Source organism: Opisthorchis viverrini (genome assembly GCF_000715545.1).
Source record: "Opisthorchis viverrini unplaced genomic scaffold opera_v5_32, whole genome shotgun sequence".
NCBI classification, from domain to species: domain Eukaryota; kingdom Metazoa; phylum Platyhelminthes; class Trematoda; order Opisthorchiida; family Opisthorchiidae; genus Opisthorchis; species Opisthorchis viverrini.
The window spans coordinates 1,339,496-1,362,761 of NW_008751687.1; the positions used below are offsets into that span (position 1 = coordinate 1,339,496).

General features: G+C 43.6%; 1 protein-coding gene across 1 annotated transcript in view; it reads left to right on the forward strand.

Annotated features, from left to right (window-relative positions):
• Positions 1–23,266, forward strand: part of T265_13030 (hypothetical protein) — a gene marked incomplete at both ends in the record, with an annotated part of 83,451 nt that overhangs the window by 6,631 nt on the left and 53,554 nt on the right. Inside the window, 4 exons of the mRNA XM_009166822.1 lie at positions 5,591–6,035; positions 7,493–7,615; positions 9,218–9,386; positions 20,472–20,855. Coding sequence (XP_009165086.1) covers positions 5,591–6,035; positions 7,493–7,615; positions 9,218–9,386; positions 20,472–20,855 — 1,121 coding nt within the window. The remainder of the gene's footprint in view (positions 1–5,590; positions 6,036–7,492; positions 7,616–9,217; positions 9,387–20,471; positions 20,856–23,266) is intronic.

Genomic DNA, 23,266 nt, shown 5'->3' on the forward strand with positions numbered 1-23,266 from the left:
TCGTCTTGCCTATCAGATACCTAGAGTACAGACCGGAGTGCCCGCATTATAGAGTAGGGTCAAAAATATGCACTGCACAACAAGAGCGAGACAAATTGAGTGATCCCCCCTTTTGTGTGAACCCACTATAATAATTATGCCACGGGGGCGAGATGGCTCAAGTGGTTAGAGCGTGAATTCACTGACCGGAAGGTCCGTGGTTCGAACTCGACTTCCGCCACTCGACTTCCCCTGTCTAGGCTTGAGCAACCTGGCGGTATCCCAGCCCTCGTGCTTCCTTCGGGTGGCATGGCAGTTAGGCACCGGAAGGGTGCAACATCTGATTTGTTTATTTATTTATTATTTTAATTATGCCACGTCAATAGAACGTGTGCTCAAACGAGAATGTTGTGAACATACGTGGCGTTCTTTCCACGTTAGATGCGTGTCTGGAGGTTCAAGTATCACGGAATAATTGTGATAAGGTGGCAGTGGGCTTTTTGCTAACCCACTTTCATTCTTTTTCCACAGTAAGGCCTCCAAATGAATTCCGTATTTGCGGCAAATGAACATCATTGTTGGCCCTTGATGCCGTCTTGTGAAAGACTATGATATTATACCTACCGTAATCTTTGACCGCACATATCCTTTTGAACAAAGGCCAGAACGCCTAACAAACCAAGGCAGTGGCAGATGTTTTCTAGGGCTACTCCTTCATGCATTTGTCGTAGTTCCAATCAGGACTGGGTAAAACAACCACGGGAATTTTTCGTTTTTAGATTAGGTTTATTTTTTAGGAAATTGTCACCCTAGCAGGACAGAATCGTTACTGTCACGTCATGCACTTTTGCACTCCCGTATTATCGGCACTTTGTCGCTGCATAAGAGAAGAAATTCGCAGGCATGTTTTCTGCACAACGCGGTGAACGTCCGAATCCACGACACAATCAGGGTCGATATACCACCAGAAACCGTCACGCCGTTGACGGTGCTGTCTTAATTTGATAAAAACTACCCTTGTCATTTTAGCATTGTTATACCCGCTGTCTGTTATTGAGCCTATTAGATAAATAAAGCAGTCCACAAGTCCTATTTTCTATTCGATAAGTTTAAGAAAAGTTATTGGTGAAATGCATTCCTTAGCGCATAGCTTGCTTTACTCTGAAGAAAAGCAAACCGAAACTAATAGTTTTCATCCATAATTTACCTGTAACAGATTTTAGTGCTCAAGTACTTATTCACTGCCACCACATTGTCGTAGCCATGGAACGAGGGGAGTAGTTCGGGGTGCAGCTTTTCCTCAGTACTGCTTGTCTTATCCGGAGATGTCTCGGAGATTTCAACCTGGATGAGGTGAAGATGAAAGAGGAATTTGGGCTTTCTTGATGTACGCTACCAATGATTTTAGCGTTAGAAGGGAGCAGTATTAGGTGAGACACAGTCTTGGGTTTTCAATAATTCTCACAAATTTTAGTATACTGCATCGGAATTATACACAGGAACGATGCGACTTTGCAGCTCTTCTGGTCTGCGACCGTTTACATGTGAGATTCGGCAACAGGCTTCACTCAGCTTGCCATACGCGTTCCGTAGACGATAGTTTCATAAAACATTTAATCCCTCGAATCACATGCCATATTTATGTCCAGAAAATAAGCGCTTATTGACATGCCGATGTTCCGGCATTTAATTTGGCGAGACCGTCAGTGCTGTGAAAACTCGGCTCTCTGTTTGCGGGTGGAAGTGGATTTTTGCTGAATTATTTCACATCTTGGACATAGCAGGTAAGGGGTTTCCTTCAAATGGTTCAGGCAATGCGTCCTCTGGCTACTGGTTATAAGTTTACTGCCATTTTGGTTCATGCGCCAGTAACACAATTCTTGGAACATGGATAAATTAAGATTACCATCATCACTGTTGACTCACCATCAATTTCAATTGGCAAACTAGATATTGTCTTCTGGCCTGACCTGAGCTAGGTTCATTGAACAGACGAAATGTTGATACCACCATTGCTTGTACTAACGGCATTATCATCGCTGCTACCGTCATGCTCACCATCGTGGTTTTTATCGCCGTCGGTTTCATCGCCAATAGTAGGAGCAGTAATAGAGTCACTATAATCTTAGTTGTTCTCCAGCGTTAGGTAGTAGTGCAGTGCCAGTTGGTGACAGTACGGTGTTTAAAATCGACGGCCAAACCGCTGAATTAAGTTCTCCCTCTAGCGGACAAGAATAGTTTTAGTGTACGGGATGAAAATGACCGATATGGTGTGTCAACTTAGTAATTTCACGGTTACTACTCATCGAATCTACAGCGAACAGAAAGAACGTTCTTGCGTGCAAGATTTAATTGATGCACAATTTTTACATAGTTCAAAACCATACAGTGCAGAACAAACCCACAATTCTTCATGTTTAGAAACAGTTATATGAAAAATAAAAGCTATTAACGTGCCCTACAGCTCTGATTTACGGAATTCACCACCTTTTACTCTAGTTTCTCTAGGACCGCTTATTGGGACCGTAATGAGAAATCACTGCCATCTGCCGACCTTTTTTTCAGGATAGGTTTTCTCCATCTCCGTGTGTTTTGGTATTCTATAAGTCTGTTAATTATCTGGTACTCTTTATGCATCGTCAAGTATCTCTGCATCAGATGATAAATTCTGGGCGACCTCCGGGTGCAGTGGTCTTACTTGTCACCATGTGGTTCTCCAGCAGTATTTGTTATTTATCCTCAGCATTCTTTCCGGTTATTCGGTATATTCCACCCAGCTTTAAGCTTGAGCCCCGTCGGGTTGGTTTCAGAGTAGTGAGTTGTCGTAGCTATGACTTTTACTTTTATTTCAGCTTGAGCAGTTTTTCACTGATAAATAAGCGCACAGAATAGTTGTGAACAGAACACTCTCATCGTTGGTTAGTAGTGGAGTGGTCAGTGTTAGTTCACTGTTGAATAGCGCTTAGAATACATAGCGCAACCTTACAGTGATTGTGATTCTGAGGTCTTAAGTTTGTTATAAATATCAGCTTTTGAGCATAATCTGCCCGTATGGTATTACCAGACGGAAGCTCCTCTTGTACTACAGGACGCAACAGAAGTGGTTTGGATGCCGTACTGAGTGGGCGACCGGGCTTTAACGCCTGTGGGTGTAATTCCTGTCCATGTTGAGTAGCATTTGTTATCCGCTGTTAGAACTTTCCATAAACAGCATACTTGCTGGCAGAATTAGTTGCTTTGATTATGAAGGTAGCTGCTTTGGTGGACCAGTTTTTGGTGTTGCTCTTGCTGTTTTGTAGTGATAGTTTGGGTCAGTAACTTTCGAAAGAGATGGTTTGGATTTAGTTGAGTTTAAAACCGAAGAAAAGGTCACTTTATAGCTCCCTGTGAACTTCGAAATAAATATTAAGTGGCCCGACCTCTGCCCCTCGACTTACCCTGTCTAGGCTTGAGCAATTTGGCAGTATCTCACCCCTCGTGTTTCCTTCGGGTAGGATGGAAGCTAGGCATTGGAAGGGTGTTACAGCTGAAGGATTTTTTAAGCAGCCTCATTTCTTTGGTCTATGACGGGTACGCGGATCACTTAGTTGTTTGGTAGCTGTTCATTGTTTTCTGTTAGAGAAGCCTTTCATCCAGCTTTAGTCGTTTATTTTGCGTCCGAGTCTGAGTCAGCGTGTTTGTAATGGCCTGGGAAACGGACGCATAATCGTTGTGTAAGGCCTCCGCCGTTTTCTAAACGCCGCTTATTGGACCTTTGTTCACCTGGATTGCAAGTGTTTCGTACTCGACCTAATATGTTTATAGGGGAATCTTGGTAAGACTGCTTATGCCTCATCCGTTGGTAGAATTTCTAAGAAATGCCAATCATTCACACGTTCCAAGGCTCCTCAGAGTAGCCGCGTCTGTTGCTGCATACGCCACATAGTGAAAGTCTAGGGATGCGTGGTCTCTATGGTGGATTGATGCTTAGTGAGAAACAGTTTCCATTGTTAGCTGTTCGTTGATCAGAGCAAGGTCAAGAAGAGAGACAGTGGCCGAACATCGGAAACGAGGGGGGAGTAGTTCACTTGGTTTAACAGTGGGAGCCAGTGGATTAACGTTTAAAGTCGATCCTTCAGCGTTATCCTCACTTGGATGGGTTTTGGAAACACGCCGGACACACGGAAGTTTTCGGTGTTAAGTATGTGGGTGTTCCTTAGTTTTATGTCGACTCAGAGTACTGCGAAGATCCAGTCATCGGTTCTTCACCGTATTCTTGGGTGGAAGCTAAAGTGTTTCAACAAATCACTTGTTGCTGATAGCTTACGAGACTGCAAGAGTGTCTTATTTAGTTGAATTGAGAGATTTTTTACTAGAGTTCCGTTCGGAAGGCTGCAGCAGTAAAGGACATCTTTTTCACCTCGAGCCTTTTCACATCATCTAGTGGATGAAACTTTTAATAAGACAATTTTAGTGCGTTCGTGTGCAACGGTATTCTAGTTCGGTGTGCTTATTAGCCTATGAAAACTGATATAGCATCAGCCTATGGCACTGGAGGTGGGAAGTCCAGAAAGCTTTATTCTGAGCATTTCCCTGGGTGTGGTATCTTTTGGCCACCTGTGGACAGTCGTTTTCATCGGGTGTTGTTGAGGATCTGGAGAGTAACCTGTGTGTTACCTGCCCGCCAACGTCTTAAGTACAAACATGATGACGGTGTAAATGTCCATATCGATTCCGCATGCCCACGAGGAAAGCTTTTGCATCTGAACATGATCCTCGACTTTTACACCTGATCGCTAAATAAAATCCTAAAAAGCAACGTTTTCCTCTCTATGTCTTGTTGGGCTAAAGAAACAACGTCAGTGTTGGTAGTCCCAACGTCGAGCTGAGCGGACTGGTAAGGACTCTAACAGCGCATCAATACTGTCTATATTTCCAAACATAACACCACACCAAAGCAAAATGTGCAGGTAATTTGTAAAGCCTTGCACAATCTGGATTTTGCATCAAAAACTAATGATGGTCGGGGTTAAAAAGCGATTGCTGAGCCTCCTCTCGTTAGATTGACATGAGTACTGTGTACTCCTTGGTGTAGTTTGGACAAATAATTACAAAACGCTTAGTAAAGACACTTAGGCTAAAGAACCTTTTGGTCATTTCCCATTAACGCTGCTCATTGAGGTGGATTTCAATGTATCCCAATTTTCACAACTATTTGTGAAATAATACAGATCTTTTTCTTTTGTACTGTTAGTTTATGATACGTCCGCCTTCTGAAAACACCGGTAAAAAGTTCATTTAGGTCATAAAATGAAGTCCAGTTGGCATAACCTTCCCACTTTCTTTTGCAAAACTCAAAGCTATATTCCATATTTAGTCGGACTGGGGCACCGTTTATCGTTGTTTCGGTCTGCTCTGGCACAGTTGTGTCTTCCACGTCCTTGTTTAGTGCAGCTGGTAACAAGCGTTCGACAGAATCAGCTAGGAGGAGGGGCAGGAAACTCGTCGCGAAATCGCGCAAACCAATTTATTCATTAGGCATTTAATTCTGGCTAAGCTATGCGACTGTATGTTTTTCATTGTCCCATGCTGTTTGTGATTCCTTATTGTAAGCTTCGCATGTTCTTCTCAGCATCACTTTTCATCCCGGAGATCGTGTGACGGTGTGGCAGGAACGGTTTTTCTGTCCGCGCTGTGTTGGGCAACAGGGAGCACCAGTTCCTCCGATCACACCAACCAAACACAAAACAAACGGTACTCCGTTGTCTCCATTGTCCGTGACTGACGACGAGGGGTGCTGTGTCAGTGCTGCAGATGCCAGTCTTGCGGAATTCCCGTCACCACAAGACAGTGGACTATCTCCGTGTGTTACTGGGAATCACCTAGGAGATTCGAAAAATGTTGGCGAGTTTCGCTTGCCCTCGTCCGAAGCCAAATGCATAACTTCCACGGGGAACCCTCAAAAGTCAAAGTCGATTTTGCGCAAGTCTGGGACAGATAAACTACGCGTTCATGAATCTTCGAGAGATCACGGTGGTTTGAGCACTGATTCCGGACTCGGAGGACGTGTGTTTGGTGTAAGTTGTGCTGGATAATTACATTCATACTTTGTACTTGAGCACTGATCCCGACTCGGAGGACGTGTGTTTGGTGTAAGTTGTGCTTGATAATTACATTCATACTTTGTACTGTTCATATTCTTGGATGTGGGCCGAATAAAAAGTGCTGATTGACGAATACGGTCATAATCCCGGCGCCCTGTTACCCGTCGATACTAAATTCCTGCAAGCTCTCCGTTAGTTGACCACCAGTTTGAATTTCTGGTGTACTGATGTCATTTCTGACTACAATACCTACAATTTCGGCTTATTTCGGCATTTCTATGCTCAAAGTGGTTCAAAAGCGGGCAATTTACGTTGTTTATCTGTTAACCAAAATTTCCTAATGATTTTTGGCACTGAATAGTTATTAGTTGTAGTGGTTGTCTGCCTCTCGCCCGTCATAATAGTAAAAAGTCTTGATTATAACGAAGTTTTCCAAATGTCATTTCGATAGTATCTTATTGGGTGAACACCATAACAATACTACGTAATCATGTTGCAAAGATGTAGAAGACTTTTCAGTTAACCTGAATCATAAGCGAGGATGGTACGTTTCAGCGCTCAATCGAATCCTTCAGTCATGCGTCCGGTGTGTTAATCAACCAACCAGTCCATCAATCGTGCACCACTCGTGGAACGTTGCGACGTGGAAATAGTGCAAGGTTTCCCTCGTCCACGTTTTCGACAGACTTTACCGTTTCTGGCTGAAAACAGCATTTTATGGACTTTTCAAAATATTGCCCTGGGACATCTTTTTGTCCGGAAGGCCGGCTTCCTGTAAATAGTTCCAGATTGCCCAAAACCAACTGAGATACTCAAATCCCACCAAAATAGCAGTTTAGTGGTAATTGTCATTGTTCTTATCTCAGACACAACAAAGACCTACAGAGTTCATCAACAACGTCGAGGAAGCCTTGCCTGTTACTCAGTCCGGCAAAATCCACATGGATGCGCAGCCATAGTCTATAGGGTACAGCTAAAAACACTTGTTTCCCACGGATACAATCCTTATTTTCTTACGAGTGGAAGGTCGCCCAAACGGAGTAAGACAAAGGATTGCACGGCGGAAGTTGTGGATTTTTCAGATAAAATCACACCCGTGCAACTAGTGACATAACAAATGAACAATATCTTAAGTGATCTCGTTTCCGCATGGTGCAGTGGGAGAATCCTAGTTGACTTATTTTCTTACGAGTGGAAGATCGCCCAAACGGAGTAAGACAAAGGCTTGCACGGCGGAAGTTGTGGATTTTTTCAGATAAAATCACACCCGTGCAACCAGCGACATAACAAATGAACAATGTCTTAAGTGGTCTCGTTTCCGCATGGTGCAGTGGGAGAATCGTATCCTAGTTGGTACGTTGCCATTCTCATCGGTTAGAAAATTTGAGTGGTTGGTTTTTCATACTATCCGTTGCTTTCAATCCCTTCAGTCCAAGACTCCCGAGGCACAGGTGAATGGCTCCTATTCACAGGAACCGGCCAACGGTGTCAACTACACTGCTACTCCACCTGTGCTATCCTCAACCACGTTGTCCTTGAATAATTCTCGGCAAGTAAGTTAACTTTCAGCAGACTGTTTTTTATCTAGGATGAAACCCAAACCTGTTTATCCTCGAGGCACATGAATACCATCCCGCACACAACTGATGTAGTACACCATATCGAGCACTACAAACGGCAAAAATAGACACCCGGGAGAAATGAAAAATCGTTTGCTAAGGCGAAAGGTACAATTTGCTAGTGGGAAGCAGTCGAATAGGCTATTTTAGGTCCCAAAACTATTATCGACATCAGCTGCAGTGAGTGCTTCTGGGATTGGCAGGCTCACCTTTGCCACAGTTGGCGAAGTTTTCATGGGTTCAAGGTTCACCGTCCTCACGTTAGTTCGCATTTCACTCAAAGACGCATTGAGTCAGCACATTCTAACCACCAGCTTCTATGGTTCGGAGTGACAGGACAGTCATCGTGTTTCCGTCAGGAGACCATCAGGTCACCATTCGCCATCAAAACACGGATTCTTATGAGCTTTTGAGACACGTTTTCTCTTTTCCTGATGTATTTTTAGAGATAAAATGTTAAGTTGCTCTTTGTTTGTCATGTACTTTTGAATATCTCAAAAAATCACCAGTCCTTTTAACCAAGTCCGTGGAATGACCCTTTGTACAAATGCCTATGTGTGTTACCTCGTTAAGGTGTTTAATGTGCGGGATAATCCATTAGGACAAGTGGGTGCGCTTTAAAATTTGTCTTCGGTTGATTGTCAATATGTCCAATTCCAGTGGTATTGATTGACAGACTGTTGTATCAATACGTTGAGTAGTCATCTGATCCCCATATGACACCTTCAAGTATGATCAAACTGGTAAAACCGATTCACTTCACTTTTATTCAAATAACTCTTCAATCCTGTTGAACCAACTCGTTTTCTGAAATCGCGGTTACCTATTTGCGGCGGTTGATCACAAGAGCTGTTCTAGAAGCAAACTCTTTGTTACGATGCGAATCTCCAGACGATGGTCTGTCAGTGTGATGAATCGGTGTATAAACGTGAATATTCGGAAGATGCACTTCAATTATTTCGGTTTTGAGTTTCTGTATTTTAATGTATATTAAACCCTTTTCACTGCTTCGAAAGTGTTAGTCTCAAAACTCTTGGCGACTCTCTTGTAGGCACGAGCAAGCAGACGGTGTTGTTAGTTCCTAGATTAAACTGTTTGTCGCTTGTTTTGCAATTCAAGAGCCTTGATCATTTTTATTCCGCCCCACAGGGTAGGCGCTCTTGCGTGCATTACACGCAGTACCCTCATTCTTCCAGCAATTTCGCTATTTCCACCTCTTTTCGCACCAAAGCCAAAGTAATTTAATTCTCGTGTTTTTTTGTCGAGAACATCATGATGGATTGTCACTCCTAGGATACCAGAAAGTTGCAACAAAAATAAAAGTCATTCGTGCTTATCTCGGTTATGATTACCCGAAAGAAAAGTTGATCTGTTGTGGGATGATAGAATGTGTACGGCTGTGAACGTGTCACTGTTCTGAAAGAAATTCCATTTTCGTTTTCTCGTGTGAAGGTTAGTCATTTGTTCCCTAGCTCCTAGTGCATTTTCGTCCCTCACTTACATCACTTCACCGTTCTTCGCCTCCCAATCCTTTAGAGTCTACTTGGCCGTGTTCCGAATTCCGACTACGGACGTTACCTCAATCAGTCGTACATACACCTGAATGGAGGAGCAGTTTCTCCCAGTGTTGACAAGTACAAGCGTAATCTGTCATCCACCATTCTGAACAGCTCCGGCAGACCGAAACACTTTCACCTCCCAGAATGTGAGTTGTTGAGATTCAGCATGTCTGTCCGTCTCCGGCTCCTAAGATGTCCGGTCACTTGTCTTCCGTACTTTCGCGACTTTGTTAAAATGTTTGCTTCGCGTTGAACTGAGCATTTTCAATCGGAATACGCTCAAACTTTTGAAAGTGATCGTCCTGACTAGCTATTTGATCAACAGTAATGTTATTAATTTCAACAGAAATAGTACTTCGGCACAGTTTGTATGGCTCTTACGTTCACTCTTAAGGAATCATGGAACCAATGCCGTCTTAAAATAGGCAATCCAGCATTAAAAATTCTTAGAATGCTGTGATTCTTTATGTACGGGATTATTCAGAAAGCGTGTATGCCCAGTGCTCCATCTTAACTTGGCTGTTATCCATGTTAAGGCTAATGGCATTTGCTGCCACCCTGATCACCCTTCTCCCACAAAATACTGTAGTTTTTTGGAGCTAGAAACCACAGATAAAGTACGAACATTTAAAGTCCATGCTTAGAGTCGGAAACCAGTAGGATAGCATCTTATGTCCTAGGCTAAAGCTGAAGACGCTTCAGCAGAGTAGTATCCACATGGACTCTCGTGCATCGCTGTCGTCAACTTAGTTTGCTGTGCGCATCAGAATATTGCCGATAAGCGAAACCCATGTCTTGTCGTGGCTTGCACTCGCACTATTATTTTGTGTTGTATCAAATCCTGAAGTTCACCTATCAGTTCTATCAAAGCTTGAAGTGACTTCTGTGGTTTTATAATCTGTACACAATGCTTACGAACGATGAATGGTTATGATACGATTGACTTTTATTTATCCTTTATGACGATTTAAGCTGAGCTTCTCATATCTCGTTCACCCAAGTCAGGTTTCTCATGGATTTTATTAATGCAACTGATGCAATTTTGGTGTACTTTTGAAGGCTTGCTGTTGCGAAGTATTTGGCTACTGTTGTTGGATAGCTAACTTACATCTTTCCGGTCACATCTTTTGCTGGCGAAATCCCGATAACCCGCCTTTTCCGTGCTAGCAACTTGGTGTGTGTCGTTGGACATTGTTCAGCCTGAACCACACAACGATGGCCATAGAGTGACCGTTGTACATCTAATGGTCCGTACTGTCCACAGTGGATCATTTCTATATGTCTGAATGAAGCATGAAATAACATTCCGCCACATACACTCATTGGCAAACCAATTTGCTTTTCACGAGAAACTCAAATGAATCTTTCGCTGATGATATTCTACAACTACAGGCCGCCCCATGTTTCAGTTGGTACGATTTTCGAGATATCGCAGTATGTTTCCATAATGGAAACTACTCACAAGGTTGCTGAAAACTCTTGGGCGATCGGTTTCCCCTTCTTGATTTGCAAATGAGTTCATTTGTTGCAGTAAGTCCAATTTGGGTTCAAGTAGAACATAAGGTTGACAGAAACTCGGAGACTGCGCTTACCTGGTGAGCCCCAAGAAGGGCAAAGCCGGTTGTTGGCTGTCGAAGAGTTTTCAGCAACCTTTAGAGTAGTTTCCCTTAAAAGAAAAGATCAATCATATAGAGAATAACAGCAAAACACAATGCAACAGAACACAGCGCAATACTGTGTGATGCAACACAAAGCAGTGAAACACAGTACAATGTATTCTAAATAAATGCTAGGCAGCAGTGCCAATAAACAGACAACCCGCCAACGAGAACCACAGGCCATGAGTGGCCTATTGCTCAAGTCCCCTATAGGCTCTGTTGGTAGTACTCACCCGGGGACTGCCAGAGCTGTCTGTCATATGTGTCTATTCGTATATGTGTGCATTGAATTTGTCTTATGTGTGTGCGAGCCGCCAGAACACCTTTCGCATACACAACTGCTCGGTTGTCTCCGCTCGATTTGATAGTTATCAGTCATTAGTTTTGCTAATCGAAAAGGCCCCTTTTTCAGTCTCATTTTCTCGGGTTTAAAACGGCTCCATATCGTCCAAATGACCGCACATTGAGCTCAGCGTAAACTTCATGTGACACTGTCTATTGTTTGCGGGCTCCCAATGGCTTCGCTTGATGTAACAAACAGATCTTGTAACGAATGAAAGCTCACTACGTCTTCAACCATCTGTTGTAGCATTAACTCGGAATGGTTCCATTGGCAACTAAAAGATGGCAGTCTACTCAGTTTGACAGGTCACTGCGTTTTATTTCTGTGGTGGCATGGAGAGTTAGACTGACCTGTTGCCCGGTTTGGTGAAATGATTTCATGCTTTTTTTGTTTTCTCAGCCTGACGAGAGCTGGCATTTTTCTCGCTAAACCGTCCAGCCTCGGTATACTTGAACCCAACTTTTCGGATGCTGAATCAGTTTTCTAATATGTTTCTATCTTGAATTAGTAACTGTTTTCGCTCGAGGTGTCTTTGAAGTGAGGAGACCACAGTGGAATTTTACGCTAACCTTGACCTGGATTGCGACTGTTCAGAAGCGAAGCCAACATCCAGAGGAGCTATATACTCTGTTTTCCGCCTTTTAAAAGATACCAACTTAAAGGCTTTATTAGTTAGTTACACAGAAAGCCCCGGTTTGCGTGTTTCACCCGCATTCCTGTTCCCAAAATATTGAACACAAACAGGTCTTGGTCAGATAATCTGCGACCATAGAAGAATATAAGGCACTGTACGCTGTTTTTGAAAACCAGTTCGGTGTAGGACTGAGGGAGTCTTATCTTCCCCAAAATATCTATCTTGACCGACTTCAACACAAGGTGCCTCAGGAATCCAACACGTTAATTTGATTGTTTGCACTCAACATTAAAAAGAACTCATGTTCAGATCGCTTTCGTTTGAACGGTCATCATCCTGTCCTGGCGCGATTATTCCGGTGAGTTCGCTGTGAACCAAGGGAGCACTTGGTTTGAGTTTCCCTCTTAATTAAGCTCATCAGGGGTACATATCCATGACCAGATGGGCTTTTGAATTCCGGACATCTGAAATGCGTGTTACCATTGAACCATCAGTGAACACTGGACGCAAGTTAATTATCACGCCTGAACTAGCGAACATGTTTTACGCCCGAGCAAGTATTGAATGCAGCGGAACGATTGCGTCAGGATAGGAGGTGGGTCGTTCAAGCAAGAGTTTTGTAAACGTGAACTCAACAAATCACGCAACCGTCTACATTCGATGAACAAGAACCATTGCATCAATGCCCTATAACACGTGCCGAAATCAGTAGGTTGTCACAACCTCCGAATAGCTGTTATTCTGTGACTGACAGTCATTTATTCGGATGAGTGTAACACTATATTTTCCGATCTATCAATCGTGAAGTTGAAGAACTTGTGTGAGGAAAAGAGGGGATTACTTGGGCGTGGTCGGTCATGGAACACGTTTGTGATTTGTTCGCCGCTCCTGTGCATGTTTTTGAAAATTCCAGTCATTAGGCTGGACAAAGTATTCAACTGCAGCCTGCCAAGTTCACATAAAACCTTCACCGTTCGGCCTTATGCCCAACAGTTAGCTTAGCTTCCCGGCTCTTCTCCGTCTAGACTACATGTTTTCTTTACGTTAATAAAAAAACCGCCGACGTTTTTTAGTGACTTGTTATGTGATAGATTGCGTTATTGTTTGATGGTGTTTTAGGTCGGTCACCTGCTCGATCACCTAGGTAAATGGAAAATGTGCTCACTCAGAAGAATGTGTGAAATTCCGGTTAACGTCATTCTCAGTTTGGTCAAAATTCACTGTCCACTTGGACGAATAACATGATGATTTTGGTACAAGTGCCAAACACGTTTATTCGGTCAATTCTTGTGGTGATTAGTGAAATGATTTCGAAATCCTGTTTAGGCACGACATCAGACATGCCAATCTTCACACAATGCAGCAAAGTAGTCTGTCAGTCGGGTGTTTCAATTTTCTGCCCTGGATTTAATTTAGCGGAACTGAATTTAAAATAGGGTCGTAGTAGATATCTGTTCATGTATGAAGTGTATTTCAAATAGTTTCAATCGTTTTCATCTTTAGCCCCAATCAACCCTTCCCCGGTACCAAACAGCAAAATAAGTAGGCTGTATTCGCGTTTTTTTCAAGCCGTGAAGAAATATGTTGCTCCCATGATCCGTTTTGAGGAACCCAGAGAGATAACAGATTCTCAAAATTGTAGTCAACCTGGCAGAATGCCATTCTTCCATGGTTTCAACACGACGGTGGTTGAAACACTATCCGAAACTCCAGATAGACTGTCGGAGAGGGACGATACTAGGTGCTGCGTAACAGCGAATATGCTGGTTGTTCCCCGACAAAATATTTAACTCAGTGTCAATAACCTGAGTACCAGTTGCTAACTCGTACAGGGCACCTGTTCTCTTTCACCCAGGTAGCCGGGTTCTGTCGTGCTATGGAATGGAATTTTAGTAGCTCACGTAGTGTATTTTCTGGTCGAATCGTTTGCCAAGTTTCGTAGTTTCGTGGTAGTAAAATAACCAGACTCAGCGACTAACTCAATCACATAGGTTCTTTTATGTCCCCTGAATTTTCCCCTGCTGTCGTACAATACCGTGTCTAGGCACCACCCCTTGTAGCAGGTAAATCCGATAACTAGTGTCCAATGGTACAACCAGCTTCCACTAGGAGTTTTTTATCTCAACTTTCTGGCTCACATCGATAATTGCCTGGAGAGTAGTTAGTCAAACTTTCGCCTGATATTCGACAAACCACTTTAATGTCCTTTTCTACGGAATGTATGATCATTTTGGGCTGTTCAAGGTCAGATGTACTAATGCTGATTAATTGCTTCATTCTTGCCGTTCTGATTCCCTAGCGTTGCCATTCTTTTACGAGGCCTTAGTCGTCCAGTATAAACTACCCGTTACTGTTCTTACCTGGTGCGTGCCTCAACGTTTCAGGCCACGTGCCTGCCTGTGTCACGCGACGCGAGATTTATAAACTCCCGCCCCTATATCGTTCATTCATCCGAAATCAAAGGCCTGGCCATTCAGCATGTTGCCTTTGCCTTTCTAACCTTTGCCTTTCTAAAAAATCACTATGAACTGCTGCATGGCTTGATTATTTATATTCATACATATTCTCAAAACAGCAGTTGGGATGTTTCCCTCGATCGTAAGGACACATGGCAGTTGACTAAACTGTCAGCTGTTAAACGTTGCCCACGCTACTGCAACTGCTCCGTATGTGTTTAAGCGTTGATAATCCCCAATTTTAAATTTGCACGCGTGTGAGCAGGAATCACTTAAATCCCAATGCAGGATTTCTTCGAATTCGTAGGACACTACTGTAAATACAGTCAGTTTGTGTTTGGTAAAGATCGCACTTGTTCGAGTGGGGTACTTGAAGTATTAAGGTGAACACGGTGCGACTCGGTTCAAAGTATGGCCGAATCTGAGAGGAAAAATCTAAAGCTTTTCCTCGGCCTTGGATGTAGTTGCTTTGGTTTGTGTGTCGTACATGATTTTGTCACCCTGGTTTTCCGGATTCCCAGAAGATTGAATCCAGCTACCTTCTACACTTTGATCACAGTGAAGCTTATGAAGATAAACCTTAGTGGTTCTTCTTGGAGAAAGGCACACGTAGAGCATGGTGGGATCTGATTTCAATTCCACCGTGACTTGATATTTTGAATACCGCTCGAAATACTTGCAACTGAAGGTGGCACAGTTAACTAGTCACCCCCTCTGACCTTTCACTCTTATCGAAACAAGCGATGTCTGCTTACGTAATCACACAGGCTGAACGGGGGTTCACATTCGAGTTCGCTTGTGAAAGGTCAGTTACTGTTCCAAAAGCTTTCTCTATGGATGTTCGACAAACGACCGATTAAAAAATGCCTGGATTCTAAGATTACTACAACAAATGCCACTGACAGTGGTTTGAAGTTTTATTTAGCACCTTTTCCAGCTTCTCTAGAAGATTGATCTTGACCTTCGATACTCTATGATGTGTTGAAACCACAGATCCCGCAATTTCGCTTCCGAGATTCGCTAATTAACCTCGTCAAAGCCAATATGACTACAGAGGTAGGTGGAGCACTTCGAAATCTTCAGGACTCCTCTTTGGCTCACTTTGAGTGACTTGTGGGGAATTATGGAGGCCGCACATTGGTACTCCACAATCTCACTTCTTACCTATTCAACGGCTCCGGTATTTTGTTTTAGTGGTCACCCGAGTGAGGTAGCTTCACGTTTTATTGTAGAATATTCATTGGTGTCAAAAAGGCACATCACTAGACCATCACATCACTAGGGTTGCGTGTATCAGGGGGCAGTAAGGGATGTGTTGTTGTATGGGTGTGAGACGTGGCCTCTGCGGACAGATTATGTGAGACATCCTCAGGTTTTTGACGACCGATATCTCAGGAACGTGGCTGGTTTTGATTGGCGTCAGCGTTTTAGTAACAAGATGATTAGAAAACCGGCATTTGGTTGTGCGGCAGGTACTTCAATCGGGGAAAACATCCAGCACCACCAACCACGATGACTCGGCCATGTGCTACGCATGTTACAGCACTGTCTACCAAGACACGTGCTCTCCGTGCTTCCTTCAGAATGGCGCAAACCTCGAGGTGAACAACGTATGACTTGGCAGAATGGTCTGAAAGAGGCTACGAAAAGTTTGGGTATTGTTGATGTTGTACGCCTTCCTGGCTGGGTTCCCTCTGATCCCACCACTGGTTGGCTGGATGCACTGTAAAAAATGGCGGCCAATCAATGTCAGTGGCGTTCGTGCTGTCAGTTACTTTCCAGAATGTCTGATTGAGCGCTTAGAGGTGTAGGCATGTCAGAATGCTTGACATAGGCCAGCGCTAGGTTACCTCCCTCCCCACTCTTTTTCTCTTCTTTTCACTCTTAGGGCTCTAAATAATCAGGCGAACCTTATGGTTGTACAGCGGTGGAGCATCAGTGTCAACACTGATGTTGCTGTCTTTAATGATGATGATGATGGTTCATTCGTAAAGGTACTTCCAATTTGGTGGACATAAATATGGCTCGCCATTATATGTGCTAATAATCCTGGTGTTAACTCAAAATTATTGCTAACTTGGCTAAATCTATTTCTTGGCCGAACTGTTTGTATCGCTCTTTTTCAATTTTTAGCCCTAAACAATTGTCTCTTAGAGTTTCTTAGGAGTCCTCCAACCAGTTGAAATCCAGACAGGTCGTAAACGTCAGTTCTTGTGCATTTCGACCGGAAGCTATCAAAGATATGTGCGGCATGCAGAGTGTGGTAAACTGAATACAGTATTATTCGTCAGTTCGGAAGAAGGTACTGCCCGCACCCATGTTTTCGGTCTTAGTAATATTACCGTTTGAACTGTATTCGAAATCTGGGCTATAAATACGTTTAGGGAACAATGTCGAATCATTCCTCAGTCATCCCTGTTCACCAGCAGCCTTTCTTCTACGGTTCAGTTAATGAGTTCCGTCAGGCCGTTCGAATGCGGTTGGTAAGATGTTCTTCGTCAGTGTTACAAGATATGGCCGCTACAGTAGCGTCTCTGTAGTCAGTTCCTGCCAGCTCAGTGTTTGGGGATGTCATCATCATCGTCATCATTTTGGACAGACGAAGGAAAGCCTTAGTACGGGGGAAGGATATGGACTAAGTACAAAGAAATCCGCTATCCTTAGGAAAAACGAGGTTTGTGCACCTTTGGTGGTTGTGTTAGACTAGCACTGGTTCCGTTTCTCGGTTGATTATTCCATTCTTTATGGATCATTATTATTGACATTTGTGTGTTAGTGTTCTCACCCTGGTGCTGATGTCAGTACTAGTGGCGATACTAATGTGATGTTTCATTTGTATGTCAAACAAATAGCAGTAGTAAGCATCAGTACATTGGGTATCAGGCCTAGGGCCCTGGAATGTCATAATTCTCTCACATATTCTCTCGACTTATTGTGGTAACTTAAATCAGAACAATCTTAGCCTAATTTTTGGTTGATGGTTGATAGGCTCATGCATAACGCTCCGTCCCTGGAAAAAAGGTGAAGTGGTGGATACCCACGTTTCATCCATTCAGATCTGATCTGATCAATATTCGCAAATAAAGGCGATCGGATGATTTCATTCTTAGCTGGTCTGGCGCAGGTTTGTTTTCCTGCCCTAATACGGTACAGTTCACCTTTTACGTATTGAACAGCGGTATGACAGTAATCTATACGACTTCGTTTCCCGAAATGTGTTCAGTTTTTCCGAATTCGTCTCGCTGTTACATTAACATTATCATGACTGCATTGTACAAAATATCTGCTCATCGTATAGTTTGCAGAAAACATTTTGTCTATAAAAAGCCCAGCTGATAGTTAAAATAGGGAAAAAGCAAACTGGCCATCAGGAGCTCATCAGCGCAGATTTCTTTCACGAAGTGTTTGTTGAATGGCACCTTCGTGTTCATTCTGCTTCCATAGGCTAGTGTTCAGATCCGGTAGGTGATTAATGGGCCTATAGGATCTTTCGATATCTCTCTAGCCAGCATAGCTCCTTATAGACTGCTGCACTTCACAGTGCTCTTCATTTTTTAGGTAACGAAATCATGGGAGCGAGTCGCGAAAAAAGTTGTTGGGTTGTACTCGTACAATGCGGTCTTTGGTACTCTGAAGGAGGAACTGGTTGGGGAAGGCTAGTTTGTGGGTACAGTCCAGTGAACGGGATCCCGTTCGTCCTCAGGCTACAAGGCTACCGACCAAAGTTTTCATATCTCCCTTAGTGTTGCTATCGTAGACCTCGACATGGGCTTTCTTAAAACAATGCCAAACGTGATACATATTAGTTAGAGTGCAGCGGTGCAACCTAGCGAGCAGACCCACTAGTGAACTGTATCTTTCATACGTTCTTCACCGGAGGTAGTGTTCGAGAGTGGATTTAAAGCCTTTAGCACTCATCGGACTATATTGGATGGCCATGTTAACGACATGGTCGTTGTCATAGCCTTTTAGCAGTCTCTGCAACAACTGTCGTTCTTTTTCAGTGTAGCGCAGCACGCAACGAGTAAATAATTGGATAATGCAGTAAAAAGACAAAGACTGCGGAATGTCGACGTTTTGCTTTTATCTGTTGAGTCGCAAAACCAAAACTTATCAATTTTATATCATGAGCGGTAACAAATAGAGGTGAAACAATGGTTTGGAACCAGAGCGAACAGTTTGACCAGCCTTATCACAAGACGATCGTTTGATTTATTTTTCTATCTCACTGGATTTCCGGGAACTTCCGACAAGTCACTTTTTTTTCCTTTTAAAGGGTAGACAATGAAGGTCTCGGTCAAAATTTTCTGTTTCACCCACTCTATGAGAATTGCTTTGACGCCATCTCCCCAAACTACCAAAAACCTGATAGCTGAGCCGATGCTAGTGAATGTCAAGTCTTTTGTGGCCGTTAATCTGATGATACCCGAGACAGTTGCAGTTTGCTTGTTTTTACGATAAAAATGGAGTGTAAGGGTTAGAATGTCTCTATGGATCTCGAATAACCATTACATCGCCATCATCCCGGGAATCCTAATCTTCTTCATTCTCCTCCCGTGCTTCAGTTTCTTCATCATCATCGTCAGTATATATTCATCTTCCTATTTTAGCTTTCGTCCTAGGTCACCCTCCCTGAAATCAAATGGTTGCAGGGCTTCTTCTACCCTATCATCATCATGCCTTTTGTTCTGTTTGAGCTACTGTTCAGAAGAAGGATCACCATCGTCTTCACTTTGCTGCAGCATTCGGCTACTATGACAAAAAACGAATGGCGATGAAAAGCGAATTTAACCTGCTGCCCAACTTGCAGGGCGTTTGTGCTTCTGCTTGGGAACGGTCAAAATAGTGCTAAAATTGGTCACTAGGCGTGACTTACACCGGTGGCGATTTACACCGCGTAGGATGTGTTCCAGTTGCCAATCTGCTGAATTCCAAGAGTAACACACTCAGTGTTCAGCTATCTCTGTGAATACGTGCCATCGGCCCGAAGGAAGTAGCTTCATTAAGACAAATTTTTCACGTCTGGATAGGAGCACTGGAAACAGGTGTGATGAATTCGAACCGAGAGCTTTTAGATCCGCAACCCCCATGTTGAATTTTGAGCTGTTCCGAGCTAATAGCAACAGCATACAAACTTCCGTATAACTCTCCATACAAACTCCTACACCAATGCTTACGGTGTCTTAAGTCAACGCATACAAGTTATTCTACGTGCCCCGTCTTTTCAACTCTATTGAATTGTAAACAGAGGCTTTGTAGCTCACGTTTGAAACCAATATACCGTCTTATCTTTCCTTTCAATTGTTCATCTTGCCTGCATAAACACCCGAATGTAGGCAGTTCCATTTTCCCGTTACAATGTCACATAAATGAATCTCGACATTCCACCAACCCATCGCTACTGCATCCTATTCCACGCAACCAACCGAAGTGTTCGCATTGCCGACTTTTTCAGTTACTTTTGGACAACAGCACATTTCCGTATATTTATTACGTAACGAAATCAATTTCATGGTTTATGCTAGACCTCTGCACTTTCGGACATCCATCCGAAGTTTCAGGCGGCATGGTGTCCTGAAAAACAGTTGTTTAAATTCACTACACGTTCCCATGCCGACGCCGTAAGCTGGTGTTTCAGTTTGACCACTAGTCACCAATGAAACTAAGTGAAAATCGATCCTGATTTGACACACACGGTCTACGAACGCACAGACCTTCTGGGTAGTTTTCTTGTCAATCCAGCTATCTGTTCCTAGGGTTACTCAGTTACCACTTACACCTTTATTTTCTCAAAATGGACGGTACGTAATTTTCAGCTTGAATGTATTGCTGGAGGTTCTCACTTCTAGTGCACTTCCATGTGAATTATGGTGTTTACCCGTAGATCGAGTGAACGTTCTATTCAGTTTTTCGCGACGAAGCACAACTCTCGTTTATGGCGTGATGAAATCTTCGTTTCGATCCTTTAGATGGTTAGTCATGTCTCTCCGAATTGTTTCCTGTTTGGGCTAGTACTACATTCTCCTACGTTCGCCGGGTCAACGTCGTTTGCTCTCAGCTAATTTAGCTTGTGCCCACCAACAAAATACCCTTCTCACTAGGTATCATGTGAATCTCGTTGTGCCCTCCTCTATCCCCAGCGAAAAGCCGATTTCTCCCTCCAGGAACCCGAACCTACTCCTTACTGTTCGGTCAACCCACTAAGACTCAAACAGCTTCACACGTTGGAGCGCTTCGGACCCAAATACCACCGCCTGCAATACGATCGGAAGCTCCGAAAATGGCCAGCTCTGCCGTGGAGCTCAGGCGACAGCCACCGAGCGAGCATACACTTCCAAATGGCCATGATAATCACAGTCGTATGAACGGAACGCAGGAAAATTTGGAGGAGGAAATGACTGTCGAAGCTCGGCGTTTAGCTTGCTTTCCGTCGGGCCACAAGCCGGATCCCAACGTTCCCCCACCAATAGAACGGTATGATTGGCCTGGCCCACCAGCTTCTGCGGTCATTCTGGCAGAGATGAGTAAGCGTTTCATTGCACCGTACTAACTGTATTGGTGCCGATGCCGTAATTCTGAAAGTATTTTGTTGACAAGCTCTCTAACTAACCCGTCTGCAAAGAGACCGACTTTGTTTTTCCCAGAATAACTTGCTGAGTTTCATAACTCGAGTACCTCCGATATGTTCAATCAGGATTGCGATTGATTTGTCAGGTCATTGCGATTTCTGCTGCCTGAAGGTCGCTCAAAGTCCGTACCACAGCCCTTGATATTTTGTTCTTCAGGATTTCTACACAATGCTGTATATTGGGATACGATTAATCAGACGAAAACAGACAAGGATTATAAATATGGCGCTCATTAATATGTAACGGAGTTCGTTGACGTTCAATCTGATTCGGTTTGTTTGCAGAATAATAAGTTATCCATCGCAATACGGTTATATCTAAGGTGGATTTATTACAGGGCATGCTGGTACGACCAAAGTACCGTAGTTCACACCAAATGTCCCGTTCGTATATCTTGCTCCAAACCTCCCTCTCCCGGTGTGTTCTTGCATGCTTTGGGCCTGGCGATTCGACTGCATAGGCTTGAGTGTGTATGAGTTGTGACTGGAACTGAGCATTCGGCAACTACTGCGTCTATAATGATATGTATCTGACTTGGAAGCCGCAGGAGGGTCACTACAACCGTTGGATCTTCCACGCAGCAATTTATATTGCTTTCCTTCACTGACTCGTTCTCAGATCGTACTAACATGTGTCTAGTTCTTGTACGATCGTTAGGAATCCGCATACTACTAGATTTTCTCCGTGCACATCGAAGTTGTTCCTAATAGACTTGTGTACCCGGCCAAGCTACAGTCCCGCGGTTTCTGGTTCAATGCCTTCTACTTGTCCCTCTTGTCGACCGTTCGGGAAGCTTTCAGTAGTAGCTCATACCCTATGGACCAATTGTGCTATGTGCTCTAAGCGTGACGTTTCATTACTTCGCTGTTGTTCCTTTCGTGATTATTGACTTCAACGTCTTAAATAGGATGCGTATAGACAGGCAAAATGATAGGTATCCAACCCTCACACTTACGTGGTGACAGCATGAAGTAACTTCTCGTTTGCGTACCAGAGGATCTCGCGGCGCAGCATCTCTCTGAGCTGCCGTTGAACTGGGTCGCTATGGTTTGTGTGCCATCAGACTTCGTGTGTCGTGTAAAACAGGTATACATCACGACCACCGCCAGACGTCATTCGCCATTCCCACCAGCACTTTAACCCACTGAAGCTGCGGTACAATAAGCATTCCCTTCTATCGATCTTTGCATAATTGCTCTTCCCCGCATTTCCTCTCCCTCCCTTTTTATATATGTACGCAACAACCGATGAAGCCTTTGATTAGTATGCAGCAACAGTGGGATTACATCTGTCTGATGTTCCAACCCCCTGGCGAGCCGTTGATATACTATTCACCTATCAGATTTTCGGTAAATATGAGTTGTAGATCTATAGACAATCTCCCAATTTATAAGACAGCATCTCTCTGAGCTGCCGTTAATGTTATCTTTAGTAGAAGAGCTAAAGTAATCCCGTTGAACTGGGTCGCTATGGTTTGTGTGGCAGCATCTCTCTGAGCTGCCGTTGAACTGGGTCGCTATGGTTTGTGTGCCATCAGACTTCGTGTGTCGTGTAAAACAGGTATACATCACGACCACCGCCAGACGTCATTCGCCATTCCCACCAGCACTTTAACCCACTGAAGCTGCGGTACAATAAGCATTCCCTTCTATCGATCTTTGCATAATTGCTCTTCCCCGCATTTCCTCTCCCTCCCTTTTTATATATGTACGCAACAACCGATGAAGCCTTTGATTAGTATGCAGCAACAGTGGGATTACATCTGTCTGATGTTCCAACCCCCTGGCGAGCCGTTGATATACTATTCACCTATCAGATTTTCGGTAAATATGAGTTGTAGATCTATAGACAATCTCCCAATTTATAAGCGAAACTTAAATTCCTTTAATTAACCAAATCTGGAATTGTTTCGACATTCGAGGAAGAAGTCCTGTGAATTCACCTTGATTACCTCCGTTGTACATGGCGCTGAAATTTCTATGCTATGAAGTTAGAGTATGGTATATGACACTACCAGCAATGATATGCTCTAAATATCCTTCCTACCGATGACGACCAGCTTCCTGGTACGGTCGATTCATTTGACTTCCACGAAGTCTTCGTAAAAACGGACTACGGCCTGATGAAGAGTGTTCACCTGTGATGCTCTGCTTCGACAGTTTGCATTGTAATCACTTGCGAACGTACCACCATTCAAGCAGTAATCTCTTCGAATACAGAACGCAACTTGTGGTGCGATCTTCCGTAACAGAATCCTCCACTTCGTGGTAGGCAAAAATCTCTCTTTCCTACTGACAGCAGTCTCA